General features: G+C 45.0%; 1 protein-coding gene across 1 annotated transcript in view; it reads left to right on the top strand.

The window, feature by feature from the left end:
• Positions 1–24,516, top strand: part of MTBP (MDM2 binding protein) — a 192,924-nt gene that overhangs the window by 126,177 nt on the left and 42,231 nt on the right. The window contains exon 17 of the mRNA XM_069220682.1: positions 23,986–24,081. Within this exon, the coding sequence (XP_069076783.1) occupies positions 23,986–24,081 (96 nt within the window). The remainder of the gene's footprint in view (positions 1–23,985; positions 24,082–24,516) is intronic.

Here is a 24,516-nt window from a genome sequence, read left to right on the forward strand (position 1 = left end):
GGCTCCATGACCTATTTTGCATCACTGGTAACTAATTCACTGTACACAGCCAGATTTTCAACGTCACTCTTTAATCATCTGTGCCTTCTGATATTTTTACAAAAGCCAACAAACTGCTCATTCGCTCTTTCTCAACTCAGTCTGAGATGTGGTGACTGGCAGTGCGTACAAGTTGATGTCAGACTGGTCAAGTAAGTCTTTGGTTGACCCAGCACCTATAATGATTTACGGAAGGTTGAGGGTTGTCTCTGCAGTATGCCCATGCATAATACTTATTAATACTCACTTCAGGCATTGAACAAGGTACCACCACCTCTTTACTCACCTTGTTTATGTAACGCAGTGCACAAGTCAGAGTGGAGACAGAATGGATGAGTGAGCCCTCTGCCATTGCCGTGGGGTCGGCCATGATTGATTGAAGTAGGTGAAGCCCGACATGGAGTCCGGACCCAGGGCTGGCTGCGAGTGCTGTGACTGCTGACATAGAGTAAGACGCTGCCTTAGAAGGGCCACTGGTATAGGGGGGCAGTCGAGGGGATGGGAATGGACTTCAAAAACAGATCTGCTGCGAGCAGGCTCCCATCCTTGGGGTTGCCAGACTTCCAGAATGCCAGTCCGATCCTCTGCACCCCATTGACTGCCATCCCAGGGACAGGTTTCATTGCCTCGCTGGTTCCCAGACTGTAGAAGCTAAAAACATATGTCATGACTGACCGCTCTAAAACTGAATGGGTGTAAATGTGGGCCCATCAAAAATATAACTGTATTTGGAGAAAGCAAAGGGACCAGTCTGTTAAATATATATGTATTATTGTTATTACTTGATGTCAAAAGATCAGTCAAAGCTATTTCTACCAGACCTAAATATGCATAGTCCTTCTCGGGACTCTAGCTCCTCCTCTTTTAATGTTGCAACCAGTACCCGTCCTCCGTTACTCGTGACCAGCCAACATGAGCTGCAGATCTTGTTTCTACTTGTGTGGCATAGCATTCATGTCTTTTTTTTTTTTTTCTCTAAAGTTTCTGAGATCCGTTGCAAGCATTTTTAGGTGTGAATATTTGGACAGCATAAGCTGTTGTTGTAGACTACTGCTTTATGTCTGTGGCCAGGCCGTGTGCCGTGCCTCCTTGACCATCTGACACCCTACTAGCTCAGTCTCCAGCCCTTCACAGCAGGGTTGAGCAAAGTGTCTATTGTTCAGTGATGTTCAGTGGCCAGCTCTCTGCAAGTGATCAACCTCTACCTACTGCACCCATCCATTTAACTAGCTCTGTTGTTGATTCTTGGCACAAGTCAGTCATAGGTCCACTCTATAAAAATAAGGGCAGCAGAATGAATCTCTCTGGCTACGGAAAAATTGCACTGCTAGATGTTGAAGGCAAGGAGCTCACAACTTGGTCAACCAATAATACCCTCGCCCCTTTTTAGGTCTCACCTGTGGCAGCACAGGCACTGCATGTGCTCTCGCTTGCCAGAGATATTCTATATGAGGGGCTTGTAGCCCGTTGATTGCTTAACATTTGTTGACTTCATTCTCACTCTTATTTGCTGCTTCTAATTGGCCTGCTCATGTTGTTCACTTTCTCTTCTTTCGGCTGGAGCAAGGACCAAGTATTAATTGCATCAGCTTGATTTCTGTCTATCTACTGATTGTGCTGTGATTGAGGCACAATTTTTATTTTTTCCTCCCTGTTTCTTTTGTTGAACCCTCTTTGCACATGTACATATGTTTTATCATGCCACAAACACTTCAAAAAAATCCTTTCACCTTTGAAATGGGTGTTTTATTTGACAGCAGATGTTATCTGCTTTTACTGTGACAACAGATTTTATGTGCTTCCAAATGTATTCCCGCTAAGACATGGGTGCAATTATTTCCTTTGGGTGATAGGATCTTTTGCCAAATATCTTTTTTTTCCTTTTTCATGCATAGAGAGATTAACTGAGTTGCTCAGAATCACAGAGGACCTGTGCCAAGACCTAACAAGCATTGGCAACGCCAATAGACTTCACCTTTGAGACTATTGGCTCTGCCAATGCCTTTTTTCATGCTATGCAGTATGAGCATTGCCAACTTTGGCAAGGAATGTTGCCATGCTCTATAGCAGTGTGACTGCTTTACAGCATGTCTAAAATATCAAAAGGGCTAAAATTTATCCAGTGCTAATGCACTTAAAAAAACAAAACAAAAAACACAACAGCTCTGTCTGCGTCATAGCAATTTTTAAAAATCAGTTTTAGCTACACTGCAAAGCATCTATGCTGCTGTACAGCATGGCTGCAAAACATTGCAGAAGCCAGTAGCTTTTATAGGCGAGTGCTATTTGCTTTGCTAAACCTTGTTCCAAACAGGATTTATACCAAACTGCAGTACCACAGATAACATTGTGACATTAACCCTTTTTTGGCTCATGGTGCTATTAACTCTAAAGTCACCCTCCCCCCTCTGTTATTTGCTTGCATCATTGACTATACAGCAGCCTTTGACAATATTGATCAACAAATAATGTGGAAAAGCTGGCAGCTTGGGGCATTCTATCCAGTTTGCTTTAAGTTATAATTTCACTGTATTGCGACTCCTCGTCCCGAATAAAGCTCGGTAAAGAGCGAAGGGTTTATTTAAAAAAAAAAAAAAAAAAACTGTATCAACAGGGTGCTTAAAACAGCGTTGTGTCTTGCCCATCACCTCTTCAGCCTCAGTAACACAGTTTTAGGGGCATCCACTGGGACAGCAAAATTGTCCCCGCTTCCCCCTAAAGATCCATAATGTCCACTTACAAATTATATAGTACACAGATAACATTGTCCTCCTTGACCAAACATGCATAGGGCTGCAAAGGGTTTTACATGACTACCATACATCCCACTGTAAAAACAAACAAGAACTGAGTCAATCCAAGTCCAGCATAATGATCTTTGGAAAATTCTTGAAAAAATCTGAAAGTATGGCATTCCAGACATTTTTCGCTAGGAAATTCCGCATGCTTCTAATATTTGGACATGTGGCTTATGGAAAAAGGATCACCTAAATGCCAGCTTGCAAAGCTAAAACACCAAGGAACTTCAATAGCATATGCTCTTTGTAGACTCAACGTAAAGCTTCACAGCCCCTCAGCAAGTCTGATATTAAATGTAACCAGAGTAAAGTTAATTCAGTGAATGAGCTATGGTCATCCGTGCTTTCAAGGTCATATTGACCCAACATTGGATCTTACTCACTGTGATACATTTAGAAATTTATTTAATCTAGCCCGGAGCTGCTCCTGCTCACAAATTCATCTGGAATTCGGCCTAGTTCATGAAGGTCTTGCTTGTAATGGTAACTTCTTAGCTTACTGCTCTGTGGTTTAAAAAGCAAGGCCAGGAACACTAAAAGTCGCAGTTAGGTCTCTTCTGTTGTATGACGCCCCTCTGTAAATCCATGGGCTATGCATTTACCATTTTCTGTCAAAAACCTGGAGGCTCAGTCACTTTGGGAAAACAACCTCCAGCACTCTGCTCTCAAATCGTACTAAAAACACATTTCTCATTGCTTAGCAGATCTGCTGACATTTTAGCCTGGCCAATAGTAAGAACTCACATTACACAATGGATTCATACAACATTGTCTGCTCAGCGATATTTGTTTTACGCCCTTGCTAGACTTTCCATTATTTGCTTGGAGTTCTTATTATTTTCAATCAAATAATTTAGGCTATACTGGGATAACCAACAATTCCAGAACTACCGGTGCAGGCTATGTGACTATGAGCAAGAATCACTTGCAGGCACCACTTGCTGTCCAGGCATGTTTTACTCAGTCAGATCTTTCTTACGTACAACATCAGACATTTCAAGGAAACATTGCCTTAACTCCCAGGGTATCTTGGAACAATGTCGAGCTGCTAAATTGTTAAGTGAACTTACTAGGAAACTTAACTCCATGGGTCCATAATTTCTCTTAAGGCCTATATTTCTGACAACTCTATATTTACTACATTCATCTGACCTGGGATAGGGTTACACTGCCAGCGTACGCTTCACAAACGGCTATTGGGCACTTATGAACGTGGTTACAAATTTAACTCAAAAGATTGTTTGCGATTTTAAACGTTTTAAGTATTTATTGGATTATAAACATTATTATCATGTTATCCAAAGTTGATTGAAAGAAATTGTATCATGATTGTGTTTTATGGGCGTTTTGTGTAAGATTTTAATTAATCAAACATAAGAAATGTTCTTACTACGGCACCCATCGTTTGGGTGAATAAAAGTAAAAAGATGGGGACTTCCATCAGAAGTGCCTCACTACTGAAATATCAATGTTTTGCCTCTTTTGAAAGAGCTTACAAACAATCTTATAAGATGTCCAACCATCCATTATAGGTTGTTGTATTACTCCTCGTTCACAAAGCCAGTAGCACACTGTCAGAATCATTGATTGAACGCCTTAGTATTTCCTGTAACGCTGTTATTTAAATGTTACATCATAAGTGCTGTAATTTAACATGCCATGAGTGATGTAATATGTGAGGTTATTGGCAGTGCAAGATGGGGGTACAAGTTATAGTAGTTCACCGAACTGCCTTGTGGCTCTCCTCCCATTTTTTTCTTCTTTTTGGCCTGGGGTTGTCCCCAGGGCGTGCTTGCTGGGGATTACGCCTGCGGCTAGGCTTGCTGGCAAACCCCTTCCGCACACAGCCAAAGGCCTCACATCATAGGGTGTGGCTTTACTTATGGTAATAAAATATTATGTTACATTAAAAAAAAAAAAACTAGAAAGTAATTGAAAAAAAACTAAGGTTGAAGTAAAGTTATAGTTGGGTGTGATAAGAAGATCCGTTTTTATTAAGAAAAATAAATTTAAAAAAAGCTTAAAAATTCACGCAAAAGAACAAAGGTTAAAGTAACGTTTTAGTTAAGTGAATGTCAGTGACAATGTTAACGTTATGAACTAAAAATAACACACAAATTCTCCAGTTATAGTTAGCAGAGCTAGCTATAACTTGCGCCCCGCCATGCGCTGCTTATGATCTCACATATTACATCACAACTGACATGTTCTATGACATCACTCATGACATCGCAAATGACATCACTGAAGACATCATCCAATGAGCTTGCTAGTTTCTTCTATAGTTTACATGGTGGCAGTTCGCTATTTTTTGCCTAACATTGTGCAGCCTGTGCCCAGGTACTCGGTGTGTTTACAAAATGGATGTGCTTCTAATATATCATTGATGTGTAAAGGCATTGAACATGTTATAAATCCTTGTACTGAAGAGTAACTGTGTGTCTGGATGACAGTTGGCAAGTTCTGTTCAGTATGTTCCACACAAGTTTTTTTGGCTCTTCAGAAAAGGTTTCCTGCTGGGCAAAGATTTTACATAGTACGTACTAAGTATTGTAAGCAGCCTTGATTTATTAGACAGAATCGTCTCTGTATGATAATTTCTACATAACGTTGACAACTGTGTGCACCAGGTAATAACCTATGTACCTGTTTCTTTAGTTTTAGAAGGAGGTGTATCTGTAAAGGGTTCAGCACCATATGAAGGCTGCAGTTAATATGATCTTTACAACCTTCAGGCTATGGTCATATTCACAGAATAGTGTCTCTGGGTATGTTTTGCTTAGAATGTATTCTGTTCTTAGTAATACAGTATTGCCTACAAACAGTGTGGTAGAGAGTATACCCTCTCTGTAGAGTAAACATTGTTTAAAGTATCTATTTTTCTACTCATATCAACTTCATTTCTCAATGTAGGCTTGGTGACTGTGAGAGTTTTGAAACTGATAAAGGCAGTCTGTAGTAGGTAAACTGATAGACTAGCTGCAGATTTCTTACCTTTGATTTTCCCCAGCTGTCAGAGTAGATCTGGAAACGTATGCTCAAGCAATACCCCTGCGCACGCTGTCGTGTGGCTCCACTCCACATGGCATTGTTGGCGCCGGAAGTGATGTTGTGGTCCTATATAGGTGCCACCAATGAGCACGGTTGCCGGTCTTTTTTTTTTTTTCCATGCCAGTTCTTTTTTTTTTTTCCATGCGTGTTAGCGCAGATCTGGAGAGAGCTACCTCTCTGTCGCTTTTTGACAGGCATGTTTTTAAACGGTTTGTCAAGTTTTTTTTTTTTTTCAAGTGTATCAAGGATGTCTTAGAGAAAGGCTGGATTCAAACTATGTGGCGCTGTCACCACGCCATGTTTGTTACAGACCTCCATCTCGTTTGCCTCTGGTGCCTCGAGTGCATCCATGACTCCAAGTTGTACTCGGACTGCCGGGCCATGGCGCTGAAGACTTTGAGGGAGCGATCCCTAAAGCTGCTTGTGGCCCGGCAGTCAACGGCACTGGCACACGCAACACCTCTGAGGGCTCTATCCTGGTCGAGAAAAAGGTCGTAGGACCACTTCAGGAGCCCCAAGTCCTCTTTGTCCCATTGGGGAAGAGACACAAAAAGAAGTAGTCCAAGAGGACTTAGACCTCACCTCGGCTGACAAGAAGGGAACAATGTTCTGCAGAGCTTGTTGCCCAGTTCAACTACGCGCCTCCCCCCTCTCCCCCCCCCCCCCCCCCCCATTTCCTAGAGTCGGTTCAAACCCACTGAGATAAAGGAATTTTACGGTGCCATGCACTGTGTATTCAAGCGGGCTGACCCCTCTGGCGAGCCTGTGGGCCTGTGAAGTAGGTGAAGGCCCCATCTGGTTCCACGTTGGCAGCCTTGGCTCCGATTGGGTCTCATGGATCCGATTCCGGACCAGTGTCAGTCATACCCAGGTGACCTCTGATGCCGATTCTCCCGGTGGCCCAGCCCGATTCTGATTCCCGACGATCCGGAGCCAGAACAGCATCAGTTGCACCCTCCGGTTCCAGATCATTGCCTGAACCTTATTTCACACAGACAGGCATGGGAGAAGATTGGTGGGGTCTCTGGACCCTTTAAACATAAGTTGGGGAATAGTGTGGACTGGTATGAGGAGCTAGGAGAGGCCACCAGAGGTCTGGACACCTCTCTAGGTACTGGCTTGCGCCCTACCCTCACTGTGGCTATGGAGAAGGGAGCTTCCTTTGCAACGTTGGTGCATAGGGCAGTGGAGGTACTCAACCTCGAACTGCCCTCAGTGGCTGTCAAGACTAACGTCTTGATGGAAGTGCTTCAGCCTGGGGCTTCTACATCCAAATCCCTTTTGCCCTTTAACAAACACTTACAGATGTCCTGCTGGTAACTTGGTCCAAGCCCAGTACAGGGGCTCCTTTAAATAGGACAATTGCCTGCCACCATCACCCTGCACCGGACGACCCTAGCTTCCTCAGCCAACAACCCACCCCTGAGAGCTTGGTAGTCCAAGCCTCCCCTTCCCATGGTGCATTAGCTTCTGCTCCCCCATACAGGAAATCCAAGAGGCTGGACTATATTGAGAACAAGATTGTTTTCTTTCACCAGTCTGGCAGTGAGAGTGGTGAACACTTCGTGCTTATTGGTCTGTTTCTCACACACCATTTGGGATATGGTTGTGCAAGTGCTGCCTCAGGTCCCGGAGGAGACCTGGGCCATACTCTCCCAAGCAGTAAAAGACAGGAGGGACGCAGCGAAGATCACCATTTGGTGTGGCTTCGATACGACTGACGCACTAGGCAGAGCGGTTACGTCCACAGTGTCCTTAAGGTGCCACGCCTGACTGAGGACATCTGTTTTTACGGGGGATGTCCAAGCAAACCTGATGGACATGCCCTTCGATGGTACTTGCTTATTTGGCGAGAAGGCAGACTCGGCGCTGGAGCGCTTTAAGGAATCTTGGACTACGGCCAATTCCTTGGACCTCTCTGCAACCCCTCATCCACCATCTGCCTTGCACCCCTTTTGTGGCTACAGAAGTGAGGTGATACCGTGCCAGCCCTATGCCAGCCACCGTCCTATGCAACCAACCCAGGTTATGCAAGGACGTGGGCGCAGTGCTTTCAGACCTAGAGGGTCTGAAAACCAAAAGTTGTCTGCCACCCAGCCCCTGGCAGCTGCTTCCTCAAATCCCTCCTAGTTTGGTTCTGTAGGACCATGCTGGCCCAGTTGTAGGGAGAATACTGCATCATCTCCTCCACTGGCAGTCCATAACATCGGACGCATGGGTAATGCAGGTCATCAGGAATGGCTATGCCCTGCGTTTACAATACTTTCCTTCCCCAATACCGCCAACATTCGAATGGCTGATGAAGGATCATTTGTCATTGCTCCAAGAGGAAGTTACGACTCTCTTGCCCAAGAGAGCCTTAAAAAGGGTCCCAATATCAGAAGTAGGCAGTAGATGTTATTTCTTCTCTTTCTGATACCAAAAAAAGAACAAGGGTTGCCCTATTCTCGACCTATGAACTGTAAATCTCTTCCTCAAGAAGGAGAAGTTGAAGATGCTCACGTTAGCTAAGGTCTTGTCTGCCCTAGACCTAAAAGACTGGTTGGTAGCACTGGACTTGCAAGATGCGTATTCTCATAATCCTATCCTGCCTGTCCATAGGCATTACCTGCAGTTCCAAGTAGGCTACAAACACTTTAAGTTGACTGTGCTGCCATTTGGTCTTACCAGCACCCCTCGGGTGTTCACCAAGGTGATGGTCTCAGCTCATCATTGCAGGTCAGCGGTTTCAGTCTTCCCCTACCTCGAGGACTGGCTGTTAAAGGCGAACTTATCCCAGGCTGTCGTCTCCCACCTCCAGACTACGGCAAGCCTTCTGCATTCGCTAAAGTTCACTATAAACATGCCAAAGTCACACCTGACTCCCTCTCAGATGCTGTCTTTCGTAGGTGCTGTTCTGGACACAGTGCGGTTTCAGGCTTATCCTCCTGAGCAGTGAGTTCAGAATATTCAGGCTAGAATACCGATGTCTCGGCCTCTATCGTTGGTTTTGGTGAGACCGACTCTGAGGCTGCTGGGCCTCATGGCCTTTCATCCTGCTGGTAAAACATGCCTGATGGCATATGCGGGCTCTGCAGTGGGACCTGAAGTTCCATTGGGCTGAGCATCAGGGAAATCTCTCCGACGTGGTTCAGACCTCGGAGGGAACTGCAAAAGTCTTGCAGTGGTGGCTTACGAACCATGATTGGGCCAGAGGCAGACTCCTTTCCCTTACCCAAGCAGACCTTACAGTAGTGACAGATGCATCACTTATGAGATGTGGCAGCCATCTGGGATAGGTGGAGATCAGAGGACTCCGTTCTCTGGTGGAATCCAGACTCCACATCAAGATGTTGGAGCTCCGGGCGATCGCGCTAGCATTGAAGGCATTTCTTCCCTCTGTCAAGGGGAAGTTGGTGCAGGTGTTCACGGACAGCATCACCGCCATGTGGCACTGCAACAAGCAGGGGGGGTGGGGTTGTGGACCCTTTGTCAAGAGGCCCTGTGTCTCTGGACATGACTGGAACAACAGGGCATAACCCTGATGGTTCAACACCTGGGTGGTTTTCTGAACGCCAGAGTGCATGAACTCGGCTGTTGATGCCTAGCAGATCACAAGTGGCATCTCCATTCAGAGGTGGTGCAAGGTCTCTGTCAGCAGTGGGGAGAGCTTTGGTTAGATCTTTTTGCCTCCAAAGAGAACATGGAATGTCACCAGTATTGCATGTTGTAGTTTCTAAGGCACAATAGCTTGGCAACGTGTTTCGTTGTGAGTGTAGCTCAGGCCTCCTGTACAATTATCTGCCCGTACCACGCCTGCCGGAAGTTCTCAAGAAGATCAAGAACGACCAGGCTCAAGTCATCTTTGTGGGTCTGGACTGGGCACGGAGAGTATGGTAGCCTGAGCTTCTGAAAACAAGAATCGATACTCCAATCAGGCTGCCCCTTTAGGAGGACCTTCTGTTGCAGGAGCAGAAGTGTTCTCCACCCAAACCTGTCAACTCCTACGCCTTCATGCATGGAGATTGAGAGTCAACAGTTGATTGCTTTCGACATTCTTCCTGAAGTCTGTAACGTTATCTTGGCAGCCAGGCGTTCCTCCACAAAAACAACATATGCCTGCCGTTGGCAAAGATTTGTAAGATCTTGTACAGAGAAGTCTATAGATCCTTTTTATGCTTCTCTCACTGATATACTAATTTTCATTCTTTCTCTTGCCCAGCAGAACTCTGCTTTAGGTACTCTTAAGGGCAGTCTCTCTGCACTGTCCGCCTTTATGCGGCTGCCTGACTAACCCTCTCTGTTTGTCTCCTATTGTAAATAGGTTTCTAAAGGGGCTTGGGCATATGTTTCCTCCTACTCCCTTTTTATCATGTCTCAGTGGGATCTTAACTTAGTTCATACTTACCTCATGTGTGCTTTCTTGGAGACACTGCACAATTGTCCCCTCCGGCTGCTTACCATCAAGACCGCCTTCTCAGTGGCAATACCACCTGCCCGGAGGGTGAGTGAGATGCAGGCCTTGTCATCCAGGTCCCCATAACTAATAATATTTTCAGACAATGTAGTGCTGCTTACCCATGTCTCTTTCCTTCCAAAGGTGGTGACCCAAGTTCATCTGAGCCAAACTGTCACCTTGTCCACCTACTTTGCTCCTTCACTTCCCTCTAAGAAAGAGGAGCAACTCCACCAGATGGACCCAAAAAGAGCGTTGTTCTACCTAAAGTGTTCTGGGTGGACAATGAACTCTGTGTGGTATGTGGGAGCAAAGAAGGACCGGGAAGTACAGAAGCGGACCAGTTCGCACTGGGTTGTTCTCTGTATTAAGATCTGCTACGCCCTGGCTAAGAAGCAGCCTCCAGGGGAAAAGTTATGACTACAAAGGTAGCTTGTGGAGCCCCAGTCCTCGACATCTGTCTGACAGCAGCGTGGGCGTCCCTGCACACATTTACCAAGCACTACTGCCTGGACAGTCAGGACCTTACGGACAGGCATGTCGCCTGTTTGGTCCTGAAGGACTTTATAATATGAAAACATTGGTCTGCCGCCCACCGTCAGGAGGATATGGCTTGGGTATCTAATCAAAGGTAAGGAATCTGCTGCTAGAAGTCTCTGTAAGATGAACAAGTAACTTACCTTTGGTAATGCATTATCTGGTAGAGACTCTATCTAGCTGCAGATTCCTTACACTCACCCATGCCTTCACGATCTGTGAACATGTTTACTAGGGCTAGGGAAATCCCTTTTTCAGGGCCCTAGTTTGGGCACACATTTGCTTCAGTTCTTGTCATGGCTCTGTGCTTCTGTTGTGGAAAGTGGTGATTAAAGTAACTTATGCCTGGTTGGCACCTATATAGGTGACCATGACATCACTTCTGGCAGCAATGACACTTTGCAGAGCCAAACGGAGCCACCCGATGGTGAACACAGCGGTATTGCTCGAGCAAAAGTTACTGGATCCAGTCTGACATCGGGGAAAATCAAAGGTAAGGAATCTGCAGCTAGAGTCTCTACCGGATAATGCATTACGGAAGGTACGTTTTGAAGAGGCGTTTAGGATCTTGAGAGACTTGGCTTTCTCTCAACACACAATCGTGTGCAGTAAAGGTTTCCCATATATCTGTGGTTAATGTTAATGTGAACTAGGCTACCCTTGAAGTGTAGGGTATAAGATAAATGTTGCACATATCCCATGCTCACTTACACCCAAGAGAGTTGTATCTGTAATGGCTTTAACACAGGGGCGCCACAGACGTAACCATTACGCCCTGGCACTGGCCCATTGGGGGGGGGGGTGCTGGCGCTCCCCCACAGGCCTAGGGGCAGGGATGGAAGGGGAATCGCTTCCCCTTCCACCACCCTCCCCCATGACGTCTGTGGGCTGACGTCATCAGAGGCTACCACCATCGCAGAAAACCTACTAGATGCCATGGAATTTAAAAAAAAATAAGTTGGGTGTGGCTACCAACTAGTGTGGGCATGGTTAGTCCCCCCCACCCCAAGTGAAGTGGGTATCGGTCTTTCAGTTCTCCCCCTGCACATTAAAAGATTTTATCCCAATGGCAAGCAAAAGGACTTTTGATTATTTTGGGTTTTGGTTTTACATTTGGGCCATGAGAGCCTGTCTAACTCTCAAAATCGTCCCTCTTGGAATGGTGAGGGCTGCACTTTATGGACTTTGGGACGCTGCCATGTAGAAAAATCTACGAGACCTAGACACATCTGAAAACTAAACATCTGGATGAGTCCAGGGTGGTGTGATTCACATGCACCCCACACCGTTTTCTTACCCACAATGCCCTGCAAACCTCCAATTTTGCTTAAAATCACACATTTTCCCCATATTTTTATGATGGAACTTTCTGGAAGCTGCAGGAATCCACAAAATTCCTGCCACCCCGCATTGTCACATCTATACTGATAAAAATTCTGCCCCACTTGTCAGCCTAATACCTTCCCTTTTGGACTCGCTTTGGTTCCCCCTCAATTTCGACATTATTTTGGCTCTTCCCTGTCACAGGCACTTGGCCCACCTACACAAGTGAGGTATATTTATCGGGAGACCGAGGGGAATGTTGGGTGGTAGGAAATTTGTGCCAGTGCGGTGAGCTCACATAGAAATGTGGGTAAAATGTTATATTTAGCCAAATTTGAGGTTTGCTGAGGATTCTGGGTTAGAAAATACTGGGGGATCCATGCAAGTCACACCTCTCTGGACTGCCTCTGGTGTCTAGTTTTCAGAAATGTCTGGGTTTGGTAGGTTTCCCTACATGGCTGCCGAGCCCAGGACCAAAAACGCAGATTATTCCCCCCACCCCCCCCCCCACCAACACACACAAAAACAAGTCGTTTTGTAGTTGATAATTTTGATGTGTCCACATAGTGTTTTGGGGCATTTCCTTTCGCAGGCACTAGGCCTACCCACACAAGTGAGGTACCAATTTTATTGAGAGATGTGGGGGAATGCTGGATAGAAGGAAATTTGTGGCTCCTTTCAGATTCCAGAACTTTGCAGCTCCAAAATGTGAGGAAAAAGTGTTTTTTTTATTTGCCAAATTTTGAGGTTTGCAAAGGATTCTGGGTAGCAGAACCTGGTGAGAGCACCACAAGTTATGCCATCCTGAGTTCCCCTAGGTGTTTAGTTTTCAAAAATTGCACAGGTTGGTTAGGTTTTCTTAGCTGCCGGCTGAGCTAGAGACCAAAAACCACAGCTAGGCACTTTCCAAAACCACGTCGGTTGTCAATGCAAAAATTTGATGTATCCATGTTGCCTTTTGGGGCATTTCCTTTCGCAGGCACCAGGCCTACCAACACAAATGAGGTGCCATTTTTGGGGGAATGCTGGGTGGAAGGAAATTTGTGGCTCCTCTCAGATTCTAGAACTTCTTATCACTGAATACTGTGGAAATCTTTGTTTGCCAAATTTTGAGGTTTGCAAAGGAGTCTGGGTAACAGAACCTGGTGAGAGCCCCACAAGTCATTCTAAATTTCCCTAGGTGTATAGTTTAAAAAAAATGTATAGGTTTGCTAGGTTTCCCTAGGTGCCGGCTAAGCTAGAGGCCAAAATCCGCAGCTAGGCACTTGGCAAAAAACATGTCAGTTTTCTGTGTGTTCATGTTGTGTATTGGGACATTTCCTATTGCGGGCACTAGGCCTACCCACACAAGTGAGGTACCATTTTTATCGGGAGACTTGGGGGAACACAGAATTGAAGAACAAGTCTTATTGCCCCATGTTTTTCCCTACATTTTGTCCTTCCAAAAGTAATACAGTGTGTAAAAAGACATCTATTTGAGAATGCCCTATAAATCACTTGCTAGCCCGGAATTCAGAGATGTACAAATAACCACTGCTTCTCAACACCTTATCTTGTGCCCATTTTGGAAATACAAAGGTTTCCTTGATGCCCATTTTTCACTCTTCATATTCTACTAAATGAATTGCTGTATACCCGGTATTCAATGAAAACCCATTGCAAGGTGCAGCTCATATATTGGCTCTGGGTACCTAGGGTTCTTGATGAACCTGCAAGCCCTATATATCTCCGCAACAAGAAGAGTCCAGCAGACGTAACGGTATATTGCTTTAAAAAATCTGCCATAGCTGGAAAAACTTATAGAAGAAAATGTGGACAGAAATCACCTCAATTTCAATGTTTTTTTATTTTTATTTTAGCTGCTACTTTCTGTAGGAAAACCTTGAAAGATCTACACAAATGACCCCTTGCTGAATTCTGAATTTTGTCTACTTTTCAGAAATGTTTCGCTGTCCAGGATCCATCATTGGTTTTACACCCATTTCTGTCACTAACTGGAAGGAGGCTGAAAGCACAGAAAATAGTAAAAATGGGTTATGTCCCTGTGAAATGACAAAATTGTGTTGAAAAATGTGGTTTGCTGATTCAAGTCTGCCTGTCCCTGAAAGCTGGGAAGATGGTGATTTTACCACCACAAACCCTTTGTTGATGCCATTTTCAGGGGAAAAACCACATGCTTTTTTCTGCAGCCCTTTTTTCCCCAATTCTTTCCCCAATTTTGACCCCATAATCCTGCTGTAATAGTGTTCAAAAACTCCACAGTTCACATTTCTATCAATAATCACAGTTCATCAGATATTTTCTTGGATTAGCCACGTGATCCAATACAATTCATATACTGTTCTAAAAAGATCACTTTCCCAGAGTTGCTGCCAACGTTGTTTCACCAAACACAAGGAATTCTGAAGCTTTTAAGACCGGAATCACTCTCTTTCATATGTATGCCTATAGGTGCAAATGGTTTTGCATTTCCGAATTTGCAAATTTCTGTTAGGAATTAGCAAATTAGGTAATACAAATCCCAGGGTGCGGGGGGCCTAAGGCCCCCTTTGATGCACCTCAAAAAAATAATTTTTCTGGGCATGTATCCAGTGACCTATGTCTATAGGTTGGGCAATGTGATTGTTCCTGGAGCGTCTTCATTACTGATCACATGAATCCTGGTGTGGATAAGACGACAAGACCAAACAATCTCCACCAAACAAGGGTACTTCCTCTTAATTTAATGCAGTAAGTGCTTCTTTCTTTTGTGGAGATATGCTCATAATCCACTGCTTCGAGGACGCGTCAGGAACATCTCAACTTCAAGCTTCACACGGACGACAGAACAACCATTAGAGACACCCTTGCATACCGACCCTCCCCAGGCCCGTGCTCCAGCTTCTACAACACCACTGCAGACTTCATTGAGCCCCTAGCCTTAGACTCCAGGGTCTACATCTTCCTCGGTGACCTAAATTTCCACAACCCCAACGACAACAGTATGAACATCTTCGGATTGACCCAGATCATCCATGACTCTACACACACCTCAGGACACACGCTGGACCCCATTTTTATCTCCAGCAACTGCATCAAATACAGCCATGTCACAGAACTCACATGGACCATCATCCACTTCAGCATCTCCAGCCCTTGCACTTCTACCCCTAAATGACCAGCACCAAAAACCCTACTACTACTACCACCAACCTCGAACAGGGAGTGGAAAACTTTAACGCCTGGATCATCAAATGCGCTGATAGCATCATCCCCTTCAGGAGCACAACCAGAGAAAATCCTCCCAAAAGGACAGCCGGTACAGCCAAGAACTCAGAACAGCAAAACGTGAAATCAAACGGCTGGAGAGGAGATGGCGCGCCAGCAAGGATGCCTCCGACAGAGCAGCCTTCAAGACCTCCCTCAACTCCACCATGAAATCCATCCACTCTGGAGCTCGCAGAGACCAATGCCTGCACCACATTTTCAACCTTGAAAACCAAAGAATCGGCCAGGAAGTAACCACCCTGCTCAGCATCTCTATCACCACGGTAACATTTCCTGATGCCTGGAAACACGCCAAAGTCAGACCATTATTTAAAAAAAAAAAAACTCCACTGACCCTGCCAAATCCAAAAGCTACCGTACAATCTCCCTGCTCAAATTCACAGTGAAGGTAACAGAAATGTTCACCAATAAGCAACTCATGACATACCTGGAGCAGAACCAGCTATTTGACACCTCCCAATCCAGCTTTTGTAGCAATCACAGCACTGAAACTAACCTGATCACCGCCACAGATGACATACAAACCCGTCTTGACCAAGGAGAAACAGCAGCTTTGATCTTCCTCGACTTCTCGGCAGCCTTCAACACCGTATACCACCACATTCTGATTGAAAGACTCCACCACATCGACATCCAAAGGACACTCTAAGATGGATCACCTCCTTCCTCACTGGAAGAACCCAGAGGATCCACCTCCCACCTTTCACCTCTGAACCCAAGGAGATCACCTGCGGTGTCCCCAGGGCTCATCTCTCAGCTCCACGCTCTTCAGCGCATGTATGACCCTGCTGGCCAACATCGTCAGATCCCACGGTCTAAATATAATTTCCTATGCAGACGACCCCCAACTCATCCTCACTCTCCAACAACCATTCCACCACCAGAACCAGCTTCCACAAATGCATGACAATCGTTGCTGACTGGGTGAAGAATAGCTGCCTGCAGCTGAACACAGACAAGACTGAAGTACTGATCTTTGGCAGTAGCAGCAACACATGGAACGACTCTTGGTGGCCATCAGACCTTGGACCCGCACCCACTTCCTCCAACCATGCCCGAATCATCAGAATCATCATTGATAACAAGCTCACCATGAAATCACAGATCAACGCTGTCTCCTCCACTTGCTTCCTCACTTTGTGCATGCTAGGTAAGATCTTCAAGTGGCTATCACCACAAACTAGACGCAGCGTGACATAGGTCCTCGTCTCCAGCTGACTGGACTACAGCAACGTCCTCTACATAGGAATTACTGCACACCTCCTACAGAGGCTAAAGACCATAGAGAATGCCGCAGACAGACTCATCCTCAGCCTTCCTTGACAAACCCACATCACACCCCACCTCCGGCAACTCCACTGGTTCCCTCTACTGAAGAGATGCCAATTCAAGCTTCTGACCTACGCACATAAAGCTCTACACTACCAAGGACCCTCATACATTAACCACTGCCTGAACTTCCACCAACCATTGAGAAGACTACATCTTGCCTCTCTTTCACTTGCCGCTACTCCCCACATCTACCGAAGCAGAAGTGGAGGAAGCTCCTTCTCTCACATTGCAGCAAAAACCTGGAATAGCCTCCCCACGCACCTCCAGACCATCACCTCACTTTCAGAATTTCGAATGGTCCTCAAGACCTGGCTGTTCAAATAATGCTCTGGGACCTGCATGCGCCTGGATACCATATTGGGTGATTAGCCACACTTTATAAATCCTGATTGATTCATTGATCTCTAAATTGGGCATTGCTAAATGGATTGGTAATTGCAGATGTGCTATGCTAAGACCAAGCAGACATTCCCTGTGCCCCCTCCACAAGTAAAGGGAGTGCCACTTTGACTTTCCTGGGTAACATCCCCTTTGCAGTTGGCTGCAAGACAGCCAATTGGTCAACCTCTCACATGTTCACCAAGCACTACTGTGTGGATATTCTAGCCCATCAAAAGACTTTATTTGGCCCAGCTGTCCTAAGAACATTATTCCAAACATCATCATCCTCTCACTAGCCACCGCTTTGAGGAGGCACTGCATTACTGTCTATGTTGGGCATGTGTATCTTCAGCCATAAATGCTACAAATGGAAAATGTTAATTACCCTCAAACCATCTGTTCATAGCGTGTAGGGCGGTAGATTCACAAGTGCCCACTCTCCATCAGAAGTCAGTGATAAACATAAATGTTTTTCCCTCATTCTTTCCTGTTTCAACATTCAGCACACACTGGTTTCAACACTGCTTTCCACTTACACTACTCGCCTGCTGAGCAAAAAACTGAAGTGAAGCCAATGCCTTTGTGCGTTGTGGACCAAGGGTGGAGTCACAACAGGTCTTGTGACCTAAACTACTTCAAAGAAAAACAAGTTGTAAACTTCTGAAGGCTATTAATACCTGCATATTCCTCACCTGTAGAACAATACCAGTTACCAGACTGGATCCGGAAACTTTAAAGCTTTCGCGTCGCCAGCAGGAGGTGCTGGCTTTGGTTGACACCAGCAGTGGCGTCAGATGACGACACCAAAACCAAAAACTGCCCATCCTGGTGCAACAGTGTCCTTTCCCTTTCTTATGCACCTTTAATGCAGATCCGAAGTTGTTGCTCCCATCTCAGTGGTTGCAGCCCATCTCAGAAGGTCAGGTATCCTCATTATGTTTGTATCTGGACGACTGGTTAATCCAAGCCAGTTAGCCAAAGAGGGTGTCATGCCATCTGCAGTTGACTGTATCTCTGCTGTACAACCAGGATTTTTCAGTCAGCGTACCCAAATCTTACCTGTGGACCTTCCAGTGGTTCATAAGGTTGGTTTTGGACACTACCCTTCTAAGTGCGGTTTCTCTGCCTCAGAGGATTACTGAAATCCAGGTTATGGCCCCATTCTAAGGCACACAAGTCCCAGTCCTAAGAATCCTATGGTTCCTAGGTTTGCTGGCTTCCTGCATTCTCCAAGTCACACAAGCTTGTTAGCACATGAGGGCCCTGTAGTGGTGCCTCAACAGGCAGTGATTGTAGAACGGGTCAGTCCTGTTGTAACACCATTGTGATGGCCCCCAGCACTGCAGCAGAAGTGGTGTGGTTGAAGAATGAGGCAAACCTGAGCTGTAAGATGGCCTTTACTGTGACTGTGGTAGCGACGTATGCCTCCTCCCTCGGGTGGGGAGCCCACTTTAAGAATCTGGAGATCGGAGATCAGGTCCTTGATATCAACCTGCTGGAACTGTGGACAATTCAGCTGGGGCTAAAGACCTACCTCTCTCCATCCAAGAGTGGTCTATGGAGATCTTGACGGACAACACAACAGCTGTTTGTGTGGCAACGAGCAAGGGGAAGTAGAGTCCTACCTCCTTCGCATGTAAGATTGAGACTGTTGTCTTAGGCACAGTGTCAAGGGCTCTGGCTCACCGCTAATCACCGAGTGTGGTCTATGAATGTCAGAGCAAGACAGCCTGAGCTGGCATTATCTTGCTAATCACGATTAGCGTCTTCTACTTGAGGAAATCCAGGAAGTCTTCGCTGAGTGGTGCGTGCTTCAAGTGGACTTTTTCACCTCCTCGGAATATGCACAATGGCAGCAGTTCTGTGCCCTCCAGTATTCATTGAGTGTAGACTTGGAGGTTGTGTTTCAGTTGAGGTGGAATTTTCAGCTGCATTATGTTTTGCTCAAGTTCTGCGGAAGATTCGCCAACACCAGGCCCAAGTTAAAGTTAATGTCCGGGTTTGGCCAAGAAGGGTGTGGTATGGAGACTTTCTGCACTTCTCCAGATATCCCCCTCTTCACCTTCCATTCAGGCTGAACCTTCTCTCCCAGTCGAGGAGAGTGGATCTCCATCCCAATCTCCATGGCCTCCACCTACATGCTTCGAGTTTGAGAGAGGACTTTTGCGTTCCTTTTAGCCGCCACTGGAGGTGGTAGAGGTAATCTTGTCAGTGGGATGCCCTTCAGCCAAATCTGCTTTCTCTGCTAGATGGAGCAACTTGACTGCTTGGTGTGTGGGCAATAATGTGGATCCCTTGTATGCCAAATTGTCCCAGATCCTGCAATACGCATATTCTCTTGCTCAAAGAGGTTGTGCTGTACGCACTATTAATAGGTGTTTGACTGCCCTGTCTGCATTCCTCTGTCTGCCGGACCAGCCATCCTTTTAAGTCCCCCATTTTCAGGCATTTTCTAAAAGGGTTGATGAATATGCATCCTCCAACTCCCTTTGTTTTACCTTCCTATGACCTTAGTTTAATCTTGACTTCTCTTATGGGGACCCTACTGTTGTATTGTTATGTTTCTTTTCAAGACATAGATTAGTGACCGAGGTGGAATGTTGGAGGATTCTAGGTAGAATGTGGAATGCGAAGAGAGTGCAGTTGGAGGATCGCACTGTGGAGTCCAGCTGCTTGATCTGGAGCTTCCTGAATAAACTCAACCTTTTCTTACCTGCATGTGTGCCCGCCAGTTCCTCACCTACATTTTTGTCACTTTATTTTTAACTGTATTTTTAGTTGCTATAGGCTCAGCCAGACAGGTGAACTAGTTGCAAGCTCTCAGTTCCTGTCCTTCTTTTACCTGATTTTATCCCAACAAATTGGTGTTGAGAAGCAGTGCTGCTTTCATATTTAAAAAAAAAAGTGGTGAATCCTTTCCATCTGAGTAAGTCCTTCAACCTCCCAGACTTTTACCCCCTGCCCTCTCCCTCAAAGAAGGAGGAGCGGTTACATCTGTTGGATTCTAGATGGGCAGTCAACTTATCCCTGGACCGTGTCAGGTACATATATCTGGATGACCAGCTCTTCGTCGGATACTGTGGTGCTAAGGGTAAATCGGTGCAGAAAAAGTTCTCTCTCAAGATGGATTACTCTTTGCATCAAGACCTGCTTTACCTTGGCCAAGAAAGATTCTCCAGAAGATTTAAGACCTCATTCCATTAGAGCCAAGTCTATGACTTATGCTCTTGCCAGAGGATCCCCGTAGCAGAGATATGCAAGGTGGCAACACGGGTGTCCCCGCATACATTTGCCAAGCATTACTGCCTCGATTCAGAGGTATGCACGGACAGACACTTTACCAGATCTGTGTGGAATTTCCCCGTCTAACCATCCATCAGTCCTCCTCCTGGGGTGGGGTATTGATCTGAAATTGGTTCTACAGGTGAGGATAAGTTACTTACCTTTGGTAATGGTGTTCCTGGTGTATTCTCTACCCACAGATTCCCCATGACCCACAGTCTCCCATTTGGTGGATGAGTTATAAGGAAAGTTAATAAGAACCCAGTTTATCTTTTGGTACTGTTGTACTCTGGCAATGTCAATCTGTCCGTTCACCTCGAAGGCTTGGAAAAAATGAATGGAAACTGACGTTCTTGCACCAGGGTGGGCACTATATGGCTTCAGGTCCGTTATCGCACATCACTTCAGGCGTCGACCAAAGCTAGCATTCTTTACAGGTAACAGAAGAGCTTTGAAGTTTCCAGCTCCAGTCTGGCACTGGGATTGTTCTACAGGTGAGGAATCTGCAGGTAAAAAGTGTATCCAACAGAAAGATCGTTACGGTAAGCAACTTATTCTTCAGGGCCCAACGCTAGATGGCAGGAATATGTAGCAAACGATGCTCTTCAAACAGAAGGTTAGCACAATAATTATGGCTGTGTGTGTATTACATGGGTAAGGTGTGTTGAGTATTACCCAGTGGTTTCGAAGCTTGCATTTCACAAAAAATAGGTATTGACTGTTAATTATTTCCTGTAATTCACCTTGCTGAATTAATTTGTAGGATATTTAGGTTCCTTAAACAACTAAAAAATTAAATGTCTTTTTAATGCAGCACTCATCTTTTTTTGTGTGCTGGTAAAGCATTCAGAGCATTAATCAGCACATCTAACGACCTCACCCTTGTATCCCTATACTAGATGCAAGCATCTACTAATGAAACCTCACCAGTGTGCATAAAAGTAAATATTGCAAAGGTAGAACAATGTGAGCAAATAGCTACATTTCCCTACATTGCAGTTTATTTTCTTTCTTTATATATTGTTAAACCTACTCTTTAGTGTCAATACATTTAATGAGAAAAGGAAATTTTCAGTAGTGGTCGAATCTCATAGGTGGATAGTTGTGCATTTTGCTGTTCTGAATAAAAATTGCACACTCTAGCACGCGTGCCCATCTCCCGGAGCCTTTTTTTTCTATTTTAAGGAAAGGGGGGACATCGAGGCCCCCCTCCTCAAGCCTCATTAGGTCCTGGGGACACAATCCCCCATGGCCTTATTTATTTTAAAGGAGAGAGTGCTATGTAACCCTACTCAAGCCTGATTAAGCCCTGGGGTCCCTATCCCCAGGGCCACTGCTTAAAATAAAGGTAGGGGGTGAATTTTAGGGGAGGAGAATCCCTTCCTCGATCATTATCGGCCCTTTGGACCTCATCCCAGAGCCTGACATGATTTTTAGGAGGAAGGAGGGCACATGACCCCTCCTCCCCAAGCCATTACTGGCCACAAGGACCCTATTCTTTGTGTGATTTTTAGTGAGGAGGTGCTGGGGGTAGCGCATCCTCCCCAGTGTAATTATGAAAGGGGGGGTGAATGCAATCTCCCCCGCAGGCCAATGTCAACCCCTGGGACACCATTCCTGTGGTCCGGCATGACTGAGAAGGAACAGGCATTCAACCTACCCTCCCTCCCCTCCGGGCCAGTTTCATCTCCTGGTACTCCATCCCCTGGGGCATGAGGCATTTCGGCCTGATTTCGGCCTCGTAGACACCATCCCCCAGTGCACAGCACTGCTAACAGTGGGTTCCCACACTAGGCACCCACCGTAGTCTTGTGGGCCGGGGGTGGCGGGTCCCCAAGACCACTGCAGTCCCAGACGTGTTTCTACATAAGCAGGAGCCAGCATGGCTTCGCCTGCAGGGAGCAGCTTCTGATGCATCACTGCTGGCAGTAAAATAGATCAAAAGTTGGCTCCCAGCCAATAGGAGCATTGTCAAAGATCCCGCCTACTGGGAGCAGATGCACTTTTTTTTTTTTTTTTTTGCCCAATTTGGAAGTCCCTCTATGTCCCCTATGAGTTCAGGGTATCCCATAGTCTGACTCTCACAGGAGCAAGATGGAAAAGCAGGCTTAACTATAACTACCTAGGTACGACCGCCACTAGGTAAGATATGTAGATATGTGTGTGTGTGTGTGTGTGTGTGTGTGTGTATATATGTATAAAATAACTTTGGCACTATTTGAATTTTGATCAACCGTTTAAAAAACTAAAAAACATTTAAAAAAAAAAAGTTCATCCACCTCGGATATAAAAAAGGTCTCCGTTATTAAACATTGCAATGTGTGAATTTATGAAATACACTTTGATTATGGTTATTAGTGACTTTCTGACAAAACCAATAAGTTTGCTTCGTATATGTTGATGTGCTGAAGCCTGGATAAAGCCAGTAGGCTGTGACACTATGTTGTTATTTTGAGCCTTTGACAAAGCCAGTAGGGTCTCCATTACTTAAAATGACACCTTTATATTGTTACATGACATGGCTAGTGCCTAGGGGTGGGTTTCGGCCAGGCCCTGCGCCCAACCCCTTACTGCACATGGGCAAAAGTAACTAACTCACACCATCGCGACGCACTGCTAAATACCTTAGATATTACATCACTTATGATAAGCTGAATGACATCATTGATAACATCACTTCAATATCTGCATTACCTGAAATTAAATCATGGGTGATAAGACTGCATGGCGGGGGCGCGAGTTAGTTATTTTAGGGTACATGTTATAGTTGCTTGAGATAACTATAACTGGTGAATTTTAGTAATTTTGTTAGTTCATGATAGTATATTTTACCTCCAGAAATTTTCACCTAACTATAATGTCCCTTTTACCTTTGTTCAATTGATTTTTTTTTTTTTTTTTTTTTTTTTTAAATGGAATGTTAACGTTATTACAATTCCTATGTATGACATCACTTTAACCTTTGTTTTTCTCTGGTGAAAATAGATAGCTAGAGATATTTAACTGTATAAGGTAGATACATGATCCAGCTCCCCAGGTAGTGTGTGGAATTTGGCTATTCTTTACTTGAAATGCTGGACCACTTATTCAGCTTTTGCAGTGAAAATATGTGTTCCATTAGGTACATGGCTTTCTCTCCACATGCTTGAGCACTGGCCTCATAGTTCAACAAGCAGAGAAGTGCTACCGGCATGTAACTATTAACTTACCTATACATACCAGTTTTGTTTTGTAAGGTCCCATGCATTGTAGTGACTTACGATGTAAATGTGGGAAAACTTACCTACAGGGACATTATTTGTCTTGTAGTACCAATATGGTAATGGCTCCTGTTGTACAGCTCTTTGTAGTGGGGCTGTATATATATAAATATATATATAATAATGTGTGGGTGTGTGTGTATTACTCAAAATACCAAAACCATACAGTGCTGTTATCTCACTATACCTGTATGTCTTCCATATTCTATTCCAATTATATGCATTTGTCTTCTAAATGGTATTTTTAAAATATTTAACTGTTTTCTTTACCTTTTTTCAGTGAAAATGCATTCCTGTTGACCCCAGAACTTACTCCAAGAAAAGTGAGGCAGTTACCATTTGAAAAGGCAGCCGGGAGCTATTATCATGGGCTTGAGTATGTTTTACTCCAGTTTGGTTTTGATATGAAGGATCGTACATGTTGGTTCTGCTTTCAGACTTGCTACAATCATTCACAGCTCTAATGTTTCTGAAAGCGGAATAGCACTTTCAGACAAGGTTGCTTGGTGTTGTTAATGGAAGCTTTAGCAATGCAACAATATATGCCTGCCTGTTTTCAACTGTAATTTTTATTTTACACTTTTGATTTGTGTTGTGTATGTTACCAACTAAAAAGGAAAAAGAACAAACTCATGGGTCACTTTCCAGGACTACACCTTCTGGCTCTGCGAATTCTTGTGTTTTGTGTGTGCTGTCACTTTTAGAACAAGTACCAGAATGGAATGCATTTAATACCTCTGGATGAGATGAGCTATTCAAGTATGAACGTAGGAAACTTGAAAACACTTGTAATGCACCATACAAAGTTGGG

The sequence above is a fragment of the Pleurodeles waltl genome, chromosome 2_2, assembly GCF_031143425.1.
Source record: "Pleurodeles waltl isolate 20211129_DDA chromosome 2_2, aPleWal1.hap1.20221129, whole genome shotgun sequence".
NCBI lineage: Eukaryota > Metazoa > Chordata > Amphibia > Caudata > Salamandridae > Pleurodeles > Pleurodeles waltl.